This window comes from Diadema antillarum, unplaced genomic scaffold (assembly GCF_040938485.1).
Source record: "Diadema antillarum isolate AM-2024a unplaced genomic scaffold, OU_Dant_1.0 seq00000340_RagTag, whole genome shotgun sequence".
NCBI lineage: Eukaryota > Metazoa > Echinodermata > Echinoidea > Diadematoida > Diadematidae > Diadema > Diadema antillarum.
Genome location: NW_027271353.1, coordinates 687,082 through 708,363, shown reverse-complemented (window position 1 = coordinate 708,363; position 21,282 = coordinate 687,082). Strand labels below are relative to the sequence as shown.

Here is a 21,282-nt window from a genome sequence, read left to right as displayed (position 1 = left end):
ATGGTATAGTGACCATTCCGAAAATTTCCCGTTTCTCACTTTGCGATTTTCCGCTACCATACGAAGACATAAACTCCCCAACGATCCGACTTCGCTGCTCAAATGTTCGTAAGAATTCCGAAATTTACGTTTAGGCCTATTTGAGGGACTATGTCCTTCTAGATTTATGAAAGTTCGTTCTCCGTCATCACAAACTGGCCCGTATTTTGATGATTTTTCAAATTAACATTGATTGTTTTTTTCGTTGGAGGAGCATTTTGCTCGGTCGCAGTCACACTGCACGATATGCGTGCTCAATGTCAATGCGTGTGCAAGGCCGCTGAAAATGCATCGCGCTCTACACTGTTGGTGCAAAATTGCACCGGGGACGTTGCGGCGCTCGTTGGTGGCCGAATACTGGTGCAGTAGACATTTGCATTCAACCCTTGCATTGAATAATTCCCGTAGACACTAATCATAGGGGTAATTGCCTAGGGGGTACGTAAATTTTGTTTTTCTTTTTTGCTTTTGTGGATACCATCAAAGATCGTACACTCATACGACCTTTGATATTTGATGATTTTTCAAATTAACATTGATTGTTTTTTTCGTTGGAGGAGCATTTTGCTCGGTCGCAGTCACACTGCACGATATGCGTGCTCAATGTCAATGCGTGTGCAAGGCCGCTGAAAATGCATCGCGCTCTACACTGTTGGTGCAAAATTGCACCGGGGACGTTGCGGCGCTCGTTGGTGGCCGAATACTGGTGCAGTAGACATTTGCATTCAACCCTTGCATTGAATAATTCCCGTAGACACTAATCATAGGGGTAATTGCCTAGGGGGTACGTAAATTTTGTTTTTCTTTTTTGCTTTTGTGGATACCATCAAAGATCGTACACTCATACGACCTTTGATATTTGATGATTTTTCAAATTAACATTGATTGTTTTTTTCGTTGGAGGAGCATTTTGCTCGGTCGCAGTCACACTGCACGATATGCGTGCTCAATGTCAATGCGTGTGCAAGGCCGCTGAAAATGCATCGCGCTCTACACTGTTGGTGCAAAATTGCACCGGGGACGTTGCGGCGCTCGTTGGTGGCCGAATACTGGTGCAGTAGACATTTGCATTCAACCCTTGCATTGAATAATTCCCGTAGACACTAATCATAGGGGTAATTGCCTAGGGGGTACGTAAATTTTGTTTTTCTTTTTTGCTTTTGTGGATACCATCAAAGATCGTACACTCATACGACCTTTGATATCATCACACTCTCGGCTTGCTATAATCAAAATATCCCGCAAGAAAACGGCGTATTTCTCGATTTTTAGCGCTTTTTCCGCGACCCGTCGCGTAGACAATACTCTTAAAACTGGACTTCATTCGCGCGCGCTTGGAAAAGTTCCGATTCTGCACTTTTGACGGTGGAATTTGGGATTTTCGATGGATTTTTGGAGGAGACTTAAGGACTTTCCTGTACGTGAATGAGTGTTAATACCGTATGTGTAATTATGTGATTTGCGTGTGATGTGACTGTAGAACCAAAGATCGTACACTTCAGTGTACGATCTTTGGTAGAACTCACTGGCTGGTGATAAAGCACACTGGCAATTAAGTGGCCGAATTCTGGTAGATGACCGAATGCACATTATGTTTACCCCGACTTTGTACTTAGGCGTGGGTCTGCCGCCTTTGACGGCCCCTCTCTAGTATTATACTATATATTATAGATATTTATATATACCTGTATGTATATATATATACATATACTATATATATATACATATACATATCTGTATATATATATATATACATATACATATATATATATATATACATATATATATATATATATATATATTATATCCAAACATGTTGAGATTTCATGTATTGGATCCATGAAGAAATGAACAAACAAACTGGTAATGCATTTTTGCATAAATATACATGTTTACCTATATATATATAATCTTACCTAAGTCTAGTCTGTCAAGAGACAAAAATAAAGCATTGCAAACTATTTTTTTTTCTTATGATAGAAAGAAGAATTTTATTTTGTTGATTCTTAACAATATTTCTTGGCCGCCGTACTCCAACTGACCATAGATTACAGACTGCGTTATCTGCTGTTGGTTGTCATGCCACTGGCATACCATTTAGGGATGTGCATTGTAATTTGTAACAAAAATCTTAGTAGGCTCAAGTGGAGGTTTCAAGAGCAAGAGCAATTCAATCATTCATATGTGTAAAACAAGTACAAACATCATTTTATCTGGAAAAGGATTCCATTGTAAAATGTAAATGAGGCTTTAAGAGGACTCAACAGCAACTGACACTTCACAATGATCAATGGCACTGGTGCAATAGAAAAAGGAAGTTATTATGACAAAGCCACACTTTTCATTTTGGAAAACGCTTTCAATCAAACAGGGTTTTTAATGTAACAATCGAAACATAACAGAAAGTGAGGGAAATGGTGATGAAAAATAGGACACAAAATTATTCTATTGTCAGAGAAAGTTAAGAGGCATGGTTAATTATTATGGTTGCATTTTCAAGTTTGTTATATGACAATATTTTTAGTAGTATCACACATAACAATTACCACAGGACGAAATGATAAGTAGAGGGGCATCAAATTGTCATTCGATGAAGAATAGAAGACTGAATGGTTTAATTGTTGTTGGTTTCGGCTCTGAGTCAATGAAAGTCATCAATTTTCAACGAAATTACCCATGGAGTCCGCTGGGGCGGATCCCTACTCGTCAATCATTGTCGGCCAGTAGTCTGAAAGGTCTTTTGTATCATCGGACCACTCATTACATGGAAAGTGAATGTCAACTGCGTAACTGCTTTACCTGCTCGTGTCGAACGAGGGCGCCCTTCACACTGCAAACAACGATATCACGATGACGTTCTTGTATTGGTCGAAAAGAGAGAACAGCGAGTTATTATGCTGGGGCACGGCCAGGTACTGTGCTGCCACAGTGTGTGGTACGTGCGGCTGGGTATTGTTCTGCGAGGGTGGCGGCGGGTACGTTACGGCTGTAGTCAACCGTTATAAATGACTCAGTCAGCTGGCGTGAATGCAGTCAGCCAACAATTCTCCTCTCTGTCGAACATGACACGGGCTCGAAAAGGTGGAGGGATGGAGTTTTCAGAGCAAAACACTGGATCTCGCATCCTGGAGAAGCTTAGGATACAGCGAGCAGATGAGAAGTACTGTGACATCGTTCTGAATGTGGAAGGAAGAGTATTCAAAGCCCACCGAAATGTTCTCGCTGCCTGCAGCCCGTACTTCGATACCATGTGCAATAGTGGACTGGAGGAAGACAAAGTGGATACTGCGGTGGCCACAATCGAGTGTACGTCGGCTGAAGCTATGGACGAGATTCTGAACTACATGTACACTGGTAAAATCTGCATCAATGCCAATAACGTGGAATCGATCTTGCGAGGGGCAGATCCATTCTTAATGACCGCCCTGAAGGAATACTGTTATCAGTTCATGTGGCAGAACATGGATGCCTCCAATGTCTTAGCAGTGCGGCATCTGTCTGATTTGTATGGCTTCAGGGACTTGTATATGAGGTCAGAGCAGTTCATTCGTAACAAATTCATGCAGGTCATCCAAGATTCTATGGAGGATATCCTCAGGCTCACCTATGAAGACATTTTAGAGCTGATCACAGATGAGAAAATCCGGGTTGAGAAGGAGGAATGTATCTACGATATTGTGGTGAAATGGGTGAAATTTGACACCACATTTCGCAAGCCGCTCTTTCCCCGCCTGCTCTCGCATGTTCGGCTGCCGCTTATCAACAGAGACTATCTGCTCTCGGTCGTTGGCAAGGAGGAACTTGTCAGCGAGTTTGAAGAGTGCTGCAGTATGCTGGCTGAAGCCAAGCATCAGACTGACACGACTAGACGCAGCTACTGCAGTGACAGTCCAGTATTGAAGCCCCGCAAAGGACGTCTGACAGATGTGGTTGTTATCATAGGAGGTGTGTCTGAAAGAGGACCAGTGGCTGAGTGCTTTGCCTACCTTATTGATGAAAACAAGTGGAGCTCACTGCCCGCCTTGCCAAACGAGTTGCGATTTCATGCAGCAACAATCCTGAATAATTGCATGTATGTGGCAGGAGGCACAAGCAATCAGCTCACAACGAACAGAGTGCATTGCTACGACCCCATCAACAATTCGTGGAATGAAGCTGCATGCTTGCTCACGCCACGAGAGTATCTTTCCCTTGTGCCTTGCGATGGCCGTCTCTATGCCCTCGGTGGACTGCGATGGGATCGCGTGCAGCAGAGTGTCGAGCGCTACGATCCTGATGCAAACAAGTGGTGCTGTGTATCCCAGATGCCTACCAAACGCTACAACATGCAGGTGGTTACCGTTGGCAACAGGTATATCTATGCTATTGCCGGCAGAGATTCCTCTCGCCGACCTACCCCAGTTGTGGAGCGTTATGACACAAAGACAGATGAATGGATGTCCGTCGCACCTATTCCTACAAAAGATGGCCGCTGCTGGGAGTTCCCTGTAGTGGAGGTGTATCAGGGCAAAATCTATGTGACAGACTTGTCTACTAAGCTGTATCAACTCAGTGTGGACCGCAATGCTTGGATTGAGGTCAATTGCAAATTTGAGCGCATTCCAGAAAGGACATGTTTTCAGTACTGTGCCATGAATCGCAATGTTTTCATCTTCGGGGGATGGGGCAGTGAGCGTTCCAGCAAATCGCCAATATCTGATGCGTGCATTTTCAACCAAGAACTGGGACTATGGAGCAACATTGCTCCTCCCCCTGCCTCTACTCTTGCATCTGCATGCTGCTTCCTCCAGGTGCCATATGAATTCCTGTCGGAGAGTGGAACATGAGGGAGCAGCGAACGTGAGATGCTGTGAGACCATGGTAAGAGCTAACATTAAAGTTCAGCTTTGTTACCATGTCAACATCGCATTCCAGTTAACATGAACATCAGTCATTCAGTCAAAAATCATGAGAGTGATGATTGAATCAATAAACAGAGACAAAGTTCGGCTTTCTGTTGGCTGCTGGTATGGCGAAATGGCTAGATGAATGTGCTGGGAATACATTAAGTGTACTGCATTTGATACCAAATGAAATGGTCTTTACGTAAAGTTGTCATTAGATACTTGTCAATAGATCATTTGACACTGGGACACCGCTGTGATGCTTAAAGCATAAAGGAGCGCCAGAGTCAAATGAATACGATATAACTGAATATGAAACTTTCTTAATCATGTGTAATCCAGAAAAGTGTATGAAGAGTTGAAAATGTAATTGTTTTGCTTCAAATGTGTGTATCAATAGCCTTTTTGGACGGTATCAATCAAAATCAGTACTTGTACTGTTGAAGTGTCAACTAATACACTTTACATGAGGTGTGTCAAATGCTGGTTCTGACAGTTGATAATTATGGTTTATATGACAAGCAAATGAATACCACAACCAGACATAGATTAATGCACATTAATGAGAGTGAATTATGTGTGATGCAAACTATAAAGATGTAGGCCTACAATGTACATTTGTGGCTCTCTTGCTTATGAACAAAATGACATTTTTTACATTTCCAGGGGACCACACCTCAACAGGCCTTCTTTATACAGGTACTATACTGCTAGCATTGAAAAAAGACGATGTACTCTGCTGCTCTGATAGTAAAAATTGACTTCCTGGTACGCATAAAATACCCAATTATATAACTGTGTACTTTGAATATCTATAGGCGTGATTGCAAAAAGGAAATGAATATGCCACAAGGATGCTTATTTGGACAGTTTCAATTTTAATCTGTCTTGCCTAGTCCTCAAAAGTATTGTGAAGAGTATTGTGAGGTACAATTGTACAGAATAGTCAATTCACCTACAGTAGACCATAAGATATCAGATCCTTAGTGGATACACCGAGGAATTCATGTCACAAATTATGGGAAGATAATTTTCTTCTTCTTCTTCTTCTTTCTTGATTACTTAAATTGCATACTTACAGCAAGGCTGAGTTGGCTATATACACATTATATGAAACCTTGCAAAAATAGGAGTGTCCAAACATCCAGCAGTTACTAAATGATGCAATATAGTGCTAGACATTGTTAATATCATGAACTGCATTTGTCGCACGCTTTGATTTAATCTCAAACAACAAATATGCAGTCTTTTTCGGGGGGGGGGGGGGGGGGGTGGGGGGGGGGGGATGGAGACTATTCAATGCAGTACAGTATAGAACATACACTGTATATTGGAAATGGAATGCAAGAAGGGAAGATTCCAGAAGCCCTTTTTAGACCATGGCTGGTTAATGTCTTTCAAATTGACATTTTAAAAAAAAAATCAAGTGGTTCTCACACAAGCTCATCAGTGCTTTGTTGATGTTTTACAGAATGTTGTTTCATCATGCATGATATGCAATCAAGGTCAGTGTTAACAGAGAATGTCAAGGAAGATCAGTTGTGGTGGTAGAAGTGCATATTGCCCACCCTGTATAGACTGTAGATCATCTCTCTAGTATTCTAACCCCTTAGTCTGTATGTAGAAATTTACAGCAAGTACAAAACATGACATATTTTCTCATACGTTCCTCCACATTATGTGTGTACACACAAAAAGTGTTCCAACTCCAAACTGTTAGTGTATGCACAAAGCAGTTACAGAGTTTAAAGGTGCTGTTTTAATCTACTTTTTCCAGTGTGGAAAGTCTTAGCTCTGTGGTCTAATATGCTGCCAGTGTCTTTGGTATTGTATTAAAATGAAATTCTTGTGAATTCCAATTAACGAAAATGCTTCAAAAACTACAACTGCAATGTGTATCTGTGAGTGACCTTACAAATCATCTTGATTTCTCCTCTAAACAGTTGTGATAGAACATACTATTTCAGAACGATTTTCTAACATGGAAATATTTTGTTCACCAAAAAAAAAGAAAGAAAAATGTTGATAATCCTCAGGTGTGTGTGTGTTTTTTTCATATATTTTGAACATCCCACCTCAGCCCCTTTTCTTTCTTTTTATTGGGCCACCACACTGATAAGCAGTGTCTTTAAATGTTTGCTAATCCACCTCCCTGTTATATCCATAGAATAATGAGATAACTGATGTACATCAGCCCACACTGCCCTTTTTTCCCCCTCATAATCTGGCAGGGTAAAAGTTGGCTGGAAAAAGAGGGGGAAAAAAAAGAGCATCTGTGTATTAGAAGCGCACCAGGCCATGAGGCCATCATCCCATTTTAGTACTCCATGGAGACACCGAGCTAATTGGAAAGGCTACAGTGGAAAAGATAGATAGGGGATTGTTTTTGCAATTATCCGTGGCTACCATTATCAGGCTTTGTCCTGAATATTGATGAAGTCGTTAACGTTTGCAGGGACCACTTGAATAATACCCTAATTACAGCCTAATCATGTAGACTAAAATGGCATTTAGTGTGTATGTCATGTCGGTGTCCTAAGAAAAATAATCCAAGTCTGTATTTTTGTGTCGTAGGTTAAAGGGTTTTTTTTTGGGGATGTGCAAATTTTGGTCTAAAAGTTCTCAATCATTAAGTTTGGGTCAGTAATATGGTATAGATAGAGTAAAAATAACAATAATTGAAATGCTTAACATCATTCTGTGAGGAATATCTCATTGCAGCCATGTTCTTTAAATTTCTGAAATACTCTTAGTGAAAAATCCACCATTACTTTATGACAAACTTGTATGATGAATATGATCGAGTGTGTATTCATAATATTATTACCTCCATATCTTTGGCGTCACGATGATTTCTTTTGTATTCAACAATGACTGTATAATTTGATATCATTCAAATGTGAAGAAGAATTCAGAGTTTAAGTTAGATACACACGTTACCACAGATATTAGAATTTACTTAAACATGAAACGTTACAAGTGACACATACATGATTGTAGGACCAAAGATAAGCTTATTCACTTTGACACTATCACAACATGAAGTGTATAAAATGTGTTTTTCCTGACTACTGTAAAAGTGGATATTTTCGCGTGACTAATTTTTCGCACTTGGCCAGGTAAGAAGAGTTTCGCGTGTTTTTAATTTCGCGAAATCAAGACAGCTACTGGAACATATGGCACGCAAAAATATTTGCGTGCTTTTATTTTCGCGCTAGCTTCTGGTTGCGCGAAATCAGCGAAAATTTCAACACCGCGAAAATTTCCACTTTTACAGTAATTACAGTAGCCTGAATGTGAAGTCATTCAGAAGGAAACAGAAATCCCAACCCCTAGTTTTGGGTGGCAAAGTGGACTCTCAGAGAAACTATGTGAATTTTGTACTGGATGGGCTTACAATGTATACTGTAAATTGCTTTCATTCTGGAAATCTAACACTTCAAGTGCACACTATTTGCTTGCTACAGCAATGTGAATAGCAGTCATTTTTACTTGTACAACCACCAAATCCAATGACAGATTAGAAAAAAAAAAGAACGTAGGATGATGGCACTGCAGTATTTGTATACAGTTTCCATCTTTAGAAGCATATAGGTATTGCCAAACGCACGTGCACAACATTCATTGACACTGCAATTCCTATTTCAAATGTGTTTATCATATAATGAAGCAAAATAAGTTTGTTTGATTGTTATTTCTGTTTTTCTTTCTTACTTCTTTTGTAATTCCCACAAGTGCTGTACACTGAACGTATAAACCAATATTGCATATTATTGTCATGATAGTGAACATTGCATACACTAGTGTACCTCTATGATTTAATATATGACAAGTAAAGATTATGTTTGTACCTTGAAGAAAGATAGGCCTACATACATCATATGTACATTCACACACTTTTGTGCTCCATTCAACATTGCAGCAGTTGATGTTGTACTATGATTTTTTTTATTCCTTTGTGCCATTAGTGTATGCATCTGTAAAGATGGAAATATATGATATAAAATAAAAAAAAGTTTTTATTTAAGAATCTGTGAAATATCATTCCTGTTTCTTTTGCTTTGTTTTATTACATATTCATTGTGTGATAAAAAGGATCAAGTCACATTTTCACTCAAGATTCTCTTCTTTTTTTTGGTGGGGTGAATGACTACTGTAAAAGCTGTTACTTTTACGAGGATTTAATTTTAACGAATTAATTGAATCTCTGTTCAGCTGCAAAGTTAACAACTCGCAAAAATATTGCAAACAGACAAGTAGTACATTGTAGTTCACTTATGATAGCCTTGATGTCAAAATCGCGAAAACAATATCTTGTGAAAATGTCTGTGACCTCCTCATACATGCAAATATCTGTAGGTGAAACTAACAGCTTTAACAGTACTGTAACAGAACTTTTATCAAAATGATTATAATTTGATTACAGATTGTGGTAATGTAATCACATTGTGCGGGATACACATATACAGGTGTACATGTGACTCTAAAACTTCTGTGAAATTCATCTACCGGTACTCACCAATGATAACTTAAAAAATATATTGTATTGTGTAGAATGTGTGCGTACCTGCAGATAAAAGCACAATTCTAGAGCATATGTGGGAAACAGAGTGTTGCCAGGATTTTACTATTCTATCTGTTGAGTTGAGATGATATTCTTACATCAAAGAACTTTGTGTGTGAGTACAGCATGGTACACTCTTAACCCATGCGATACTAAATTCTGAAATCCCCATAGACTTAATACACAGGCCACTAGGTTCCTGTACGGAACGGGTTAACATGTGACGTGAAACAGTGAAGAGAAAAGCACTCATGCCTCAAGTCACTCGTAGTGTCTTGTGGTGATACTCCCATCTGTAGCCCATATTGCGGGGGAGTGAGAAAAAAGGCATGGCATGCGTGGGAAAAGAAGAAATTGTATTTGTGTGTGTGTGTGTGTGTGTGTGTGTGTGTGTGTGTGTGTGTTTGTATGAGAAAGAGAGAAAAAAAAAAACAACCAGAAGTATACAACCGCAAACTTGCTATAGAATGTCCTTGTTTGTGTTGCATGGTCCTGTCAGTGGTGAGTACTATTAATTAATCCTTTCTGTGCCTGTAACTTAAATGTGCACAGATTTTACACACAAACCTAGAGCAGGTAATATGTGGTACGCACAGGGTTAAGGGAGATATAATATAACATTGCCAGTCACAAGAATTTTACCAGCAACAGAGTGAATTTTGATGTGATTGGTACATTGTAGCTATTACTGTCCCACTGCAGTTCTAAAATGGACAGTGCCATTGCTTTACATTGCAATTGTTTAATGCCATGACATTCAAGGTTGGCCCTCACAAAGCTATCATCTTTGAAACTTGAGGATACAGACTGTACATGTAGTGAAGTTTGTTGTTTGTCACATGACTTTATGTGCCTCTTGTATCTATGTGAAGAAGGGAGAAATGCTGCAAAAGTGGAAATTTTCGCGCATTTCACGCAACCAGGGGCTAGCACGAAAATAAAAAGACGCAAATGTTTTTGCTTGCTATACAATTGTATGTTCCAGTAGTTGATGCTTTGATTTAGTGGAATTAAAAACAAGCGAAACTTTTCTTACATGGGGGAGCACGAAAAATTAGTTGTGCAAAAATATCCACTTTTACAGTACCGGTATTGTAAGAAGACAAAGAACGTGTGAGAGCTATGAGAGCCATTCTTCAAGTACACGTTGTAGATCTGTCTATACTCTGAAATACTGGGAGACAATTTGATAAAATAACAGACAGAATGCTTTGAATTAAAAAAAAATACAACAAAACGAAACAAAGAAAACATTCATATTTATGCAATGCTTTCATTACACATTCTTTTTTGCAGCTTGTACAGAATACAGTGTTCACTCAGCAATTGTCTCCTGTATTGCTACTTTGTTCCACATTGTAAGTTCCCTTTAAGTCGAATTTGTGTGGCTAATTAGCTTGTCTAATGTTTTTATCATCATTATGATTGTTATAATAACTATTATTATTGTTATTTTTGATATAGCATTTTATCACTCAATATTATTTCTACTGATTGTCATATAAACTTCTGTTCCAGTTTCACAGTATTTTTTATTCATTTGTTCCCACCGTAAAGACTAAGACAGGAAATGTGGTTTTTGTTTTTCTGTCGTTGCATTGAATTAGCAACAAAAAAGTTGAAATTTTGTTAGCCATTATGTGGTGAGATACTGTATTTCATTGAAACTGAATAAATTATTGCAAGTATGATTTGTACTGTGGTACCTGTAGCAAGTTCAGCTACAGTGCTTGTTGACGAGATGGTAAGATTCGGTGTGTGATCGCATCTCTCTGTATTTCTGGGGCAGTCATTCCTCCCGTAACCAAGGTAACGGATACCCCAGCTCTCAAGGACAGCATATGAATTACACCTATTAAATAGAAGGGAATGCATGCTGGTTGGGATCCCACTTCAGCTGTAAATTAGACACCTGACACTAGCAATGCATATGATGCTCCAGATCTGTGGTAACACTCCCTCTCCCACTGGAATTCTCGAAGAACAACAACAATATTGATTAATGCACAAGTTAAAGTACCCAACAGTATGGAAAGCAACTCAGAAATATTATTGACTTGGTAGTGTACAAGTAGCGTGTGAACTTTTATGAGATTTTACTTCTTCTTCCCTTATCTCATTGAACAAGATACAGCTATAGCTGTACATGTACTTTTACTGTCATGGCTCGGTGTAGACCACATGTGTGCAACGTACCCTTTCCTCCCTCAGTGGTTCTTAGAAATGCGGTGTGGGTTACATGCGCTTGACAAACAGACAAATTCAACCTCCATGCCTGCTGTTTTGGCATCACCTTACTGAAACTGGAGCTACAGTAAGAAGAGAGTAAAGTGGGGTGGGGAGGAAGGGATTGGTACAGGTACACTGTAACACCGTACATGTTCTCTGCTCATGTGCTTCGTTCTCAATTAACTTTCTTACGACCTCACTGGAGGTGCCATTGACATGTTCTGTGGGTACAACTGTACATGTGTAGTTGTCAATGATAAAGAAATAGTTCATCCTCCCACATCCCTCCTCCTAGATTAAGGGGACCGTTATCCTATGACCAAGAGGAAAGATGATTAGATTTCAAAATGTCAATCCTGCAACCATCTCCAATTAATATTGGCATATTGCCTACAGGTCCAGTGCATGTACTGGGAAGTGTGCTCCTCTATGGGCTAGGACAGGACGGGTCAAAACATCACTACTCACAGGTTATCTTCTGGTTGCCATGGCGTCCCCCTAGCCCCAGTACCCATAAACCTATTCATTGGAAGGCCTTACAGTCAGGAAGTCTTCAAGTGGATAATGGCCATCTGTAGGCTTTTTTGGGATTTATGGTTGGGGATGATTCCGGACAGGCAGCTGAAATTTAAGAGAAATGTTCAAGTTAAAGTGTGGAACGGACATTCTTTGATTTATACTGAATTTGTTGTCGAGGTGTGCTAAACTTGTTGTAGAACTGACTTACACAGGCTCTGCTGGCTGGCTGTGTCGTGGGATTTAAGGTCATTGGTGTGTAGTAATGCACATACTGTGATATGTGAGTCCCACAATAACTTGCAAAGGGCATTATGTGCATTTACAGTTTTGAGCCCAGTATAATTCTTATGTTTCTCTTTAGTTTGATTGAAGAATTTATGATAAGAATACATTTTATCAAACAAATTTCCAAAGCACTTGTATGATCAGAACTGATACACACTTACATGGAGGTCTACACACTTGCAAGTAGACTGTCAGGACTTGTTTTCTTACAAGAGAAAGAGAGGGAGAGGGAAAAGAGAAGAAAATGGAGACACATATTTCAATACATAATAGCCTACATGTATGATATTGTGCAAATGTACACTTATCATTCAAGGGTCTGGTGCACTTTTTGGTGTAGCCAGCTGATTCAAAATATCCAGACTTTGTAATTCTCAAGCTTGGACGAGCACATGGTCCTCAGTAGAAATTTAAAAGAAACAAGAAGATTGGTTTATGGCCCCCTTGGACATGGAAATGTTATTTGGTTTGTTACTTCAATGCATTACTAAAGTCTGACTCCCTTTCTATTCATGTCATGCGTAATCACATACAGAAATCAGGTAGGTTGTCATTCCCTAATGGCTGCTGTGGTCCATACTCCAATCCAATTGTGGTTCATTATGTTGCTGAAGCAAGCGTAATAACCTATCGGGGCTGCTGCATTTCATTAGACATCAGCAAGGCGCAGCTTGATGTGTGGAAATCATCTCTGCTTTCACTCGCTCCAGTGAACTCGCCCGTTTCTTCCAAGTGTACACATGACGATGCTGTTTTTGTCGTATAACGGTATGTAGACTTCTCAAAAATATCTTGATAAAGGAAGAGAACATTCCATTCTTAATTTTACAAAGATAATTGTACACATATGTATGTTGTGGGATAAATCGAGAGTGCAGATATTCATACATGGAGTAATACTCCCCTGAGATTCAGCGTTTGACTAGCTGTGTGCTGCAACCACTCCATTTGGTTCCCTTTTAATCCTGTCCATCTAAATTGTTAAAAGGGATGGTACAGTATTGGTGGAGATGAGAATTGGGTTTTTAACTTTTTGCGAGATACCAAAAAAAAAAAAACGCTTATGGTGTAGTATAGAGCATACCATTTCAAGAGGATTTCAAAGTTTATTTGATGAATGTCTGGTTTGGAATGACTGAAACATCCAAAAACAAATTAAAACAAAGCGATCGTAATAAAGTGTGGGTCCCACACTTTATTAGAATTGCTCTTTTGTGGATATCTCAGCCATTTCAAAACCAATGTTCATCAAATAAACGTTGAATTCCTCATAGAATTACATGCTCTTTCATATTTCATAAGAGGTTTCTCATTATCCCACCAAAAAATGTTAGAAACCTGAAATAAGGTCTCAACCAAAACTATACGATCCCTTTAATACCAAGGCAGATCCTGTCGCTTCAGTTTTTCATTCATGACTTGGCACCAATACTTTATTTTTTCTCCAAAACGCAATGTCCATCTCCTTCCCTCGCTCTTTGTGGAGATAGCATCCAGAGAGAACCAGAGAGACGGTGAAAGAGGAAGGAGAGAGATAGGCCATTAGACAGACAAGGAAAATGTTTGAAGGGGGGAGAGAGAGAGAGTGCAATATACAGTTATATGGACTGAGAAATATAGGCAAGTCGGTCTGTGTATTGTGGGATGTGGGTGCGTCGCCGAGTGCCTGGTGCGAAGCAAATGTGGTTGATTGAATCCCAGCATGGTGTAAATGCGCAGCATGCGGAGAGTGGAACCGGTGGGAGAAGTGGCAAATTTTCCTGCCGACGACGACGACAGTCGAGCTGGATGGAGGATTAGCGGCGAGGGGTGAGGGGCCAAAGACAACCTTACACGCTTTGCATTTCTCTCTCTGGTTTCGAGGTGTGAGTTTTAATTACTACCCTCTCCTGCTCTTCTTCTCTAATACTCATAGTGTTGAAGGCAATGGCATTATTTTATTCTTTCGAAGTTTGTAACGATGTATGCTTCTATGTGTTCATGAATATAAGTTATTTGTGTAGATATACGTTACATGCTGCATAGAAGTATTGCTTTGTTTCTTTACATGGAATACGAATGATGCTTTCAAATTCTGTTTTAACCCTGATTCCCAGAGTACATGATAGTTCTCTGAACATTTTTCTACCGTAAATCAATTTCGTAATAACATCTTATGTCTTAAAGTTTAATCATATGGCTTCTTTTATCCAGCAGAAAAAGCTAAAATACACAATATACATAGTTGTTTAAAGTTATGATAATCATTACATTAAATTTGATAAATTCCCTTCTCTTTTTGCCTGCGATAGACTACAGACCGACCACATGGGATTGGTTTGTGAGAGAGTGCCTATGAACTTGCCATATATCGAGACCTTGACTGATGCAGTGTAAAATATAGTAAATCAAAGATAGAAAATAGAGCAGTGAATCTCCTTGTTTTACCAGACATTAGTGGATTATGTAGAGAGACCATTTATTCCCTGTGTGCATCTTTATGACTGCCAGATTGTGAAGAAAATACAACGCTCAGTACACAGAGACAGACCAGACATGCAAAGAAAAAGGAAAGCCACTCAGAATAACAACATAGTGCTTGCAAGCGACATCGTTAGTTGAGCTAGCAGAGGGCTATTAGCTTTGACAGCCCAGGCTATTTGTGAGGTGACCCAGTTAACAATTTGTTTACAGTCGTGGTGTGTAATAGCCTTGTTTTGTACATCGTCAGGCCTTGTTCCACGTTTTCAATGATTTTTTTTTCCATTTTTATCCAAGCCATTATTCCTTTTTCTCTCTATCTGTCTTTCTCTTCTCTCTTTCACTCTTGGTGTCTTTCCTTCTCTTTTTTTTTCTTTATCCCGCCTTTTTTTTTTCAGTCCATTATCGTCCTCTCCATTATCGTTCTGGGAGTGGTAGAGGTGACGCGAAGAAATAGGAGTGTAGGGTTTTTTTTATGTGAGAAATATCGCCAGTGCAGATTGCACTGCACATGGCGGAATATAAAATGGAAGAAAATACTCGGTTGAAGCACATGCAGTAATGGATGCATCAAGTTCAAGTGAAAGTGATGATGCTCTTATGGTGGTAGTTTTCTGGAGAAGTAAGGCATTCTCATAATGAAAGAGAGGAAAAGAATTTAGAAAAAGTATGGTAGAACTACACAAGACACATGAGAAAGATGATCTGTATGTGTGTATATATTCTATTTATACCTACATGTACAAAATGACATGAAAATATATACACATATAAAGAGAGTCAGAAGTTCGAGGAGGGACTATTATATATATATATATAGTGCATGAGGCTGAATGCACTATAACAATATAAGCACCGACAAATTCTGAATTTGCCCCAAAGGCCAGTTATATTCAATGAGGCCGCAGGCCGAATTGAATATAATTGCCTGAGGGCAAATTCAGAATTTGGAGGTGCTTGGTACTTGTTATAGTGCAATAAGATGTCATGCACTATGTGTTATATAAAATAGCATACATACCCAGGCAAGATAAATTGAACAAATATGAAAGCCTAGATCATTTAAGACTCTACACGTGTCTAGACAATACCAGTTTCTTTGAACCTGTGTAGAAAAAATCCTGAAGATCCAAATTCAACTATAGAGTCTAGGGTCTATATCGATCTAGATCTAACGTTAGATCTAACATTCTAACAGTGCAAGTAACAGTACATAGGCCCTACGATAGGTTAGGACTAACGTTAGATCTACGAGCGACAGAGCTAGTTAACACTTGACCCTACAATAGGTGTATGGATCTAACAGTAACACGTTAGACGCCCTACTTACTGCACTGTGGGTCCAGGACCAGGACTAGATGATGTTTGTAGGATTAGGGATCTACTGGATTTAAACACAAGGCTCGTGCCAGGCATCATTGAAGTCACCACTGCTGCACATGCGGATTCCAAGAGTGTGTTGTAAATGTCGTTGTAAAAGTTCATAGTGTAGCGTGATCAAAGAGCACTTAGTGTATACCGTACACATGCTGCCCATTTCCACGGCGCACTTCCGCGTAGAATGTGCGGAGAAAGCGGCACAAATCCTGGGTTGACTTGCTCAATATCCGTCGGATTGATTCCTTTTTCAGAACAGTAGGAGTCCAAAATTCGTAAGGAGTATTTGATGGCATCCTTTCTTTCTTTGTGTCCTTATCGTCTAAAATACTGTTTATATAGATCAGTCTCTGTAAAAGTAGCAAACCTGTTGATTTCAGCTTCCATGTTTAAATCTACCGCTGAAAGTCTAGTCCCACACAGATAAGTTGCTGGCATAGCCAGCGAGAATTGAGAATAACGATAATATCGAGCAAAGCATATCGCGGTTGTGGCACAATCGCGTTGATAGGATGCGGGATTCAAGTACTCAATGATTAAAGTGAGGGAGCAAAAACCGATAGTCAAATCGATTGTGGGTTATCGTTTGCAATCGTTATATTTTGCGTGCACTATAACTTTTGTCATGCACTGCCGGCCTGTATCATAAGTATGTATGCTATTTTATATAAGTTTTTAGAAGATTACAAGAATAAAACTGGCAAAAATTCTGAATAAAAGACAGAAAAAAGTAAGAGATTTTTAAAAAAAAAAACTGCTTAAGGAAGAGGCACAAAAAATAGGCAAGGGAAAGAAGAGAAGAATGTATGCTGAGGCTTAGGAAAGTTTAAAGGGCTGGTACAGTATTGGTGGAGATGAAAATTGGGCTTTAATTTTTTTTGCGAGATACCAAGAAACACTTTTGAAATAGTCCAGAGCATACCATTTTAAGAGGAATTCAAAGTTTATTTCATAAAAATCGGGTTTGGAATAGCTGAAACATCCAAAAACAAAGTGAAACAAAACGATTGCAATAAAATGTGGGTCCCACACTTTACTAGGATCGCTCTGTTTTGGATATCTCGGCCATTTCAAAACCAATATTCATCAAATAGACATTGAATCCCTCTTGGAATTACATGCTCTTTCATATTTCATTAGAAGTTTCTCACTATCTCACCAAAAAATGATAAAAACCTGCAGTTAAGGCTCAACCAAAACTGTATGATCCCTTTGAAGTGATTGGGTAGAAATGCCTGAGTGGACATTCTGAATTAGGAAGAGTCCCACAAGATCCATGGGAGGCAATGACTGACCTTTCAAATCTGTATTGAGCCCTAGAGATGGAATTTGATGAAAATCAAATACATGCAGTTATTATGAATGGAAAAAGGCGAAGACTACCGAATGAAGGATATGAAAGTCATCCGGTTGCAAAATGTAGCTGTTAAAAATTCAAGTCTTGTGCAGTCTCATTCTCAAGTCATAATCACAGAATGAGATTGGAATGCTTATTAATATGTACACTGCATGAAAGCTGACACCCGTTAGGAATAGAGTAGTGTTTGTCTACTGTAAACATGGAATATTTCACATCATGAATTTCTTCTCTTTTTTAAAAAGATTTGACATTCAACTGAACTGTCGTAAAAATGATCCCGTGCAGCAATTTTTTTGAGATTTTAAATTCTCTAGAAAGATACTCTCTTCCATGAGAGTTTACTGAAATTGGTCCTGCAAAGAAAAAAAGAAGAAAAATACCGATAAACGTTCCACTTGCAGTATCAATGCCAGTGTGTAGCCCAAGAAGACAGCACACATTGAAATTTGGAGTATGCACCCAGTTTAATGTATTTACATAATTATACAATTTGAAGTTGCAAGCAGTTGATATGAGTAAAGGAGGGGATAAAAGGAGGAATGCTGCATAGTGGCTATATGCATCCTCAAGGTGATTGAATTGGACGGAAATATTCAACTGCTGTTGACATTTGGTACTTTCTTACCAATTCTGGGCAGCATCCTTGATGTCAGTTTGAAGTATGGTACCGGTAATTGCTTTCCACTCTCACCCATCACAACCATCACACATTATTTGGGGGGGGGGGGGGGGGGGGGGCAGAGGGGTGGGGGAGGAGGGGAATGCAGTGAATGATTCCCAGTCTTGTCTTCCCCATCCCATATCCCTCTCTCCACCCCTCCCCCACCCCTCCCCCACCCCACCCCCACAGACACACACTGGGGTTATTTGAGGACAGCTGATTTTTATTGCAACAAGTCTCCTATCTCCCTGGTCCTCTTGTTTTTTGACGTAGATTGTGGGGGAGGATGTTGAACCATACCCAGAGATTTTTCACCCCTACCAGATGACGCAGGAATGTTGGAATCACCTTCACATTATCCAAAGAGCTGGAGAAAGAGAGGGAGAGATTGTAAGGGGGGGGGGGGGGGAGGAGAACAAGGGCGGTAGATGTGAAACATTTGAGTAATTGGCCAAATTATGGGAGATAGAATGAGAGATAAGGCCATGGTAACCACTCCAGTGTTGCCTGATTGATGTGGTGTTTGGAGGTTAATGAGTCAATGATTAATCACATTAGCACTTGGAAGGGGGGGGGGGGGGAGACATGGGGTGTTTTGAAAGATTTGAAACTTGTGGCCATCAGAAAAAGCCAAAGACCAAACAAATTTGGAAAAACCATTGAAGAGCGATAGAAACAAGCATACAAAACAACAACAACAACAACAATAGGTAGGACAAAGAAGGAAGAGATTAGCAAAATTCATTGTTGATTTTGTAATAATTTGAAAGAAGATAGTCATATGATATCTGGGCCCCGTTTTATCAAAAGATAAAAATCGATTTTAAATTTCCTTACCACACAGGCTGCCATAGACTTAAGTTGAAATCAACTATATGATCAATTTTAACTCTTCATAAAACAGGGCCCTGGTGCGTAAAAAACCTGTCAAAAGGGTTTTACAGAATCAATGTTTTGTAATTTTCCCCAATCAGTTGTGATTTAAAGAGAGTTTTACTCACATGGTCACATCACATCTCATTTTGCAAGAGATTTTTGATTTTGGTAATGTTTTACTAGCTCCAGTATTTGTGAATAAGCTCTCTCCTCTCGATAAACAATTATAAGCTGGACTGACACAGTCAAATCTAAGGCATAGGATTCATAATGACATTTAAGATCGTTTCTTCATTCCAAGTATTAGAGGCTTTGACTTGCAATCCAAATTTTCACAAGTAACTGCGATCAAACTGTCACATAGAATTCAGTTTCAGATTGAGCACATTAGCTTGGAATACGCAACAAATGCTTCAAGTAAGATGTCACCCAACAGATCTGGGTTTGGATGTATACAACGAGTATGTCGTACACATGGGAGCCGCAGAGCTAAGAGATGATCTTCATTTGGACGAGGAAATCAAAGGAAAGTTTCAGTCAACGTTGAAGTTGACCTTGACAAGAAGAGTTTTTAGTCAGACTTATGGAATGTTAGAAGGATCAGAAGAATTTGGGGAAAATATTAAAAAAGGAAGGTATCAGAATTTGAAATGGGATTTTAAAAAAAGAGTTTGAAATAGGAATGGTCTTCACAAAAGAGTGATATTGATTGCAATTACATATGAAAAGTAGACAAGATGATGCCATTACTTCACGACTCTGCCATTGGTTTGCTGTAATCCCCTCCCCATATAAAAAGATAAAAATCAGCATTGCTAAATCGTATAAGTTTAGAAAAAGATGGGGAAAAAAAATGAAAGACTGTGTTTTCTTGAATTCATGTCAAATGAGAATATAAAAATATCTGGTAAAAATTTGCATGCAGGAGAATGAGAAACTTGTAAAACAGTAACAGCTTCACAAAGATAAGTGACTCAGGGGGTCAATACAATATCAGTCTTCTAGAGAAGATGTGAGTGATTTGTAGAATCCTACAACTTTTTTTGTGTGTATATGTGTAAGATTTTTTTGACACCTACACTTGTATACTGTTCAGTTTGCATGATTTTACCGTACAATGTATATCAACCCTAATGATGGCTGGACAGGCACTTTAAAAAACTGTAAAGGCAGACTTCATGGTGCCTTAATCAGGGCCCTGTCTTATAAAGCTTGTGATAGAAATCAATCAATCACAAATCTCTTGAAAGCTGCAATCAATCACAACCTGTTATTGATAGATTGCAGTTCTCCGTCTTAATTTCAATCATAACATTTTTATAAGATGGATTTGCAGTCAATCGTAAAGTTGCGATTGATTTGAATCAATCACAAGTCTTTATAAGACGGGGCCCAGACTAACGTTATCTTGTGATTACCCGATGAACTCCCTTGGGTCTGCTTGTTGCAAATGATTATCAATAATGAAAATCACCAGCCACCTTTCACACCATAAGGTGATGTAACCCATTGATAATATTCATAGTACAAAAACAAGTAAATTCCCAGTTGTGGGTAGCTCAGTGTGAAAGTCTTTCAGTAGCAGTACTGAACAGTTCAGTAGTCTTTCAGTGAGAGAGCATACTGGGACTAGCTTCTGCCGATGAATGAACATCAAGCTAGACTTGGCGGAAAATTTTTGTATATATGCTTCCGTCGGTATTTCACTAGGAGTTTGGGAGAACTCGCAGAATTGAAGTTCATTGTAGGGACAGATTTCAGACCAAAATAATTTCAGCAGAAGTATCTGGGTGAGCCCTATCCAGAAATTGCCCTGTCTGTTGAGGGTATGAGATGCATCACCCGAGGGAGAAGTAGACAGCCCCAGAAGATTAAAATCTCCTTGAACAGATCAACAGGAGACAGAGTTGATGAAGTGTGTCACCGGTTGAGAGCCAAAAGGGCATAAAATGCACAGGGAAATGTGCATTGTGTGTATGTGTGAGCAAACACCCTTCTGCATCATATAAATGGTGATATTTCCTTGACT

At 39.2% G+C, this 21,282-nt stretch overlaps 1 protein-coding gene across 1 annotated transcript; it reads left to right on the top strand.

Moving 5' to 3' along the window:
• The first annotated feature begins 3,043 nt into the window (after positions 1 to 3,043).
• LOC139730855 (kelch-like protein 12) lies at positions 3,044 to 5,324 on the top strand. The gene has a single exon (XM_071641730.1). It carries the CDS (start codon positions 3,045 to 3,047, stop codon positions 4,863 to 4,865), a length of 1,821 nt encoding a protein of 606 aa, XP_071497831.1. The 5' UTR covers position 3,044; the 3' UTR covers positions 4,866 to 5,324.
• The last annotated feature ends 15,958 nt before the right edge of the window (positions 5,325 to 21,282 follow it).

Bases quoted from the DNA above. Each gene is read 5' to 3' on its own strand.
- LOC139730855 (XM_071641730.1), top strand. From the start codon at position 3,045: ATGACTCAGTCAGCTGGCGTGAATGCAGTCAGCCAACAATTCTCCTCT.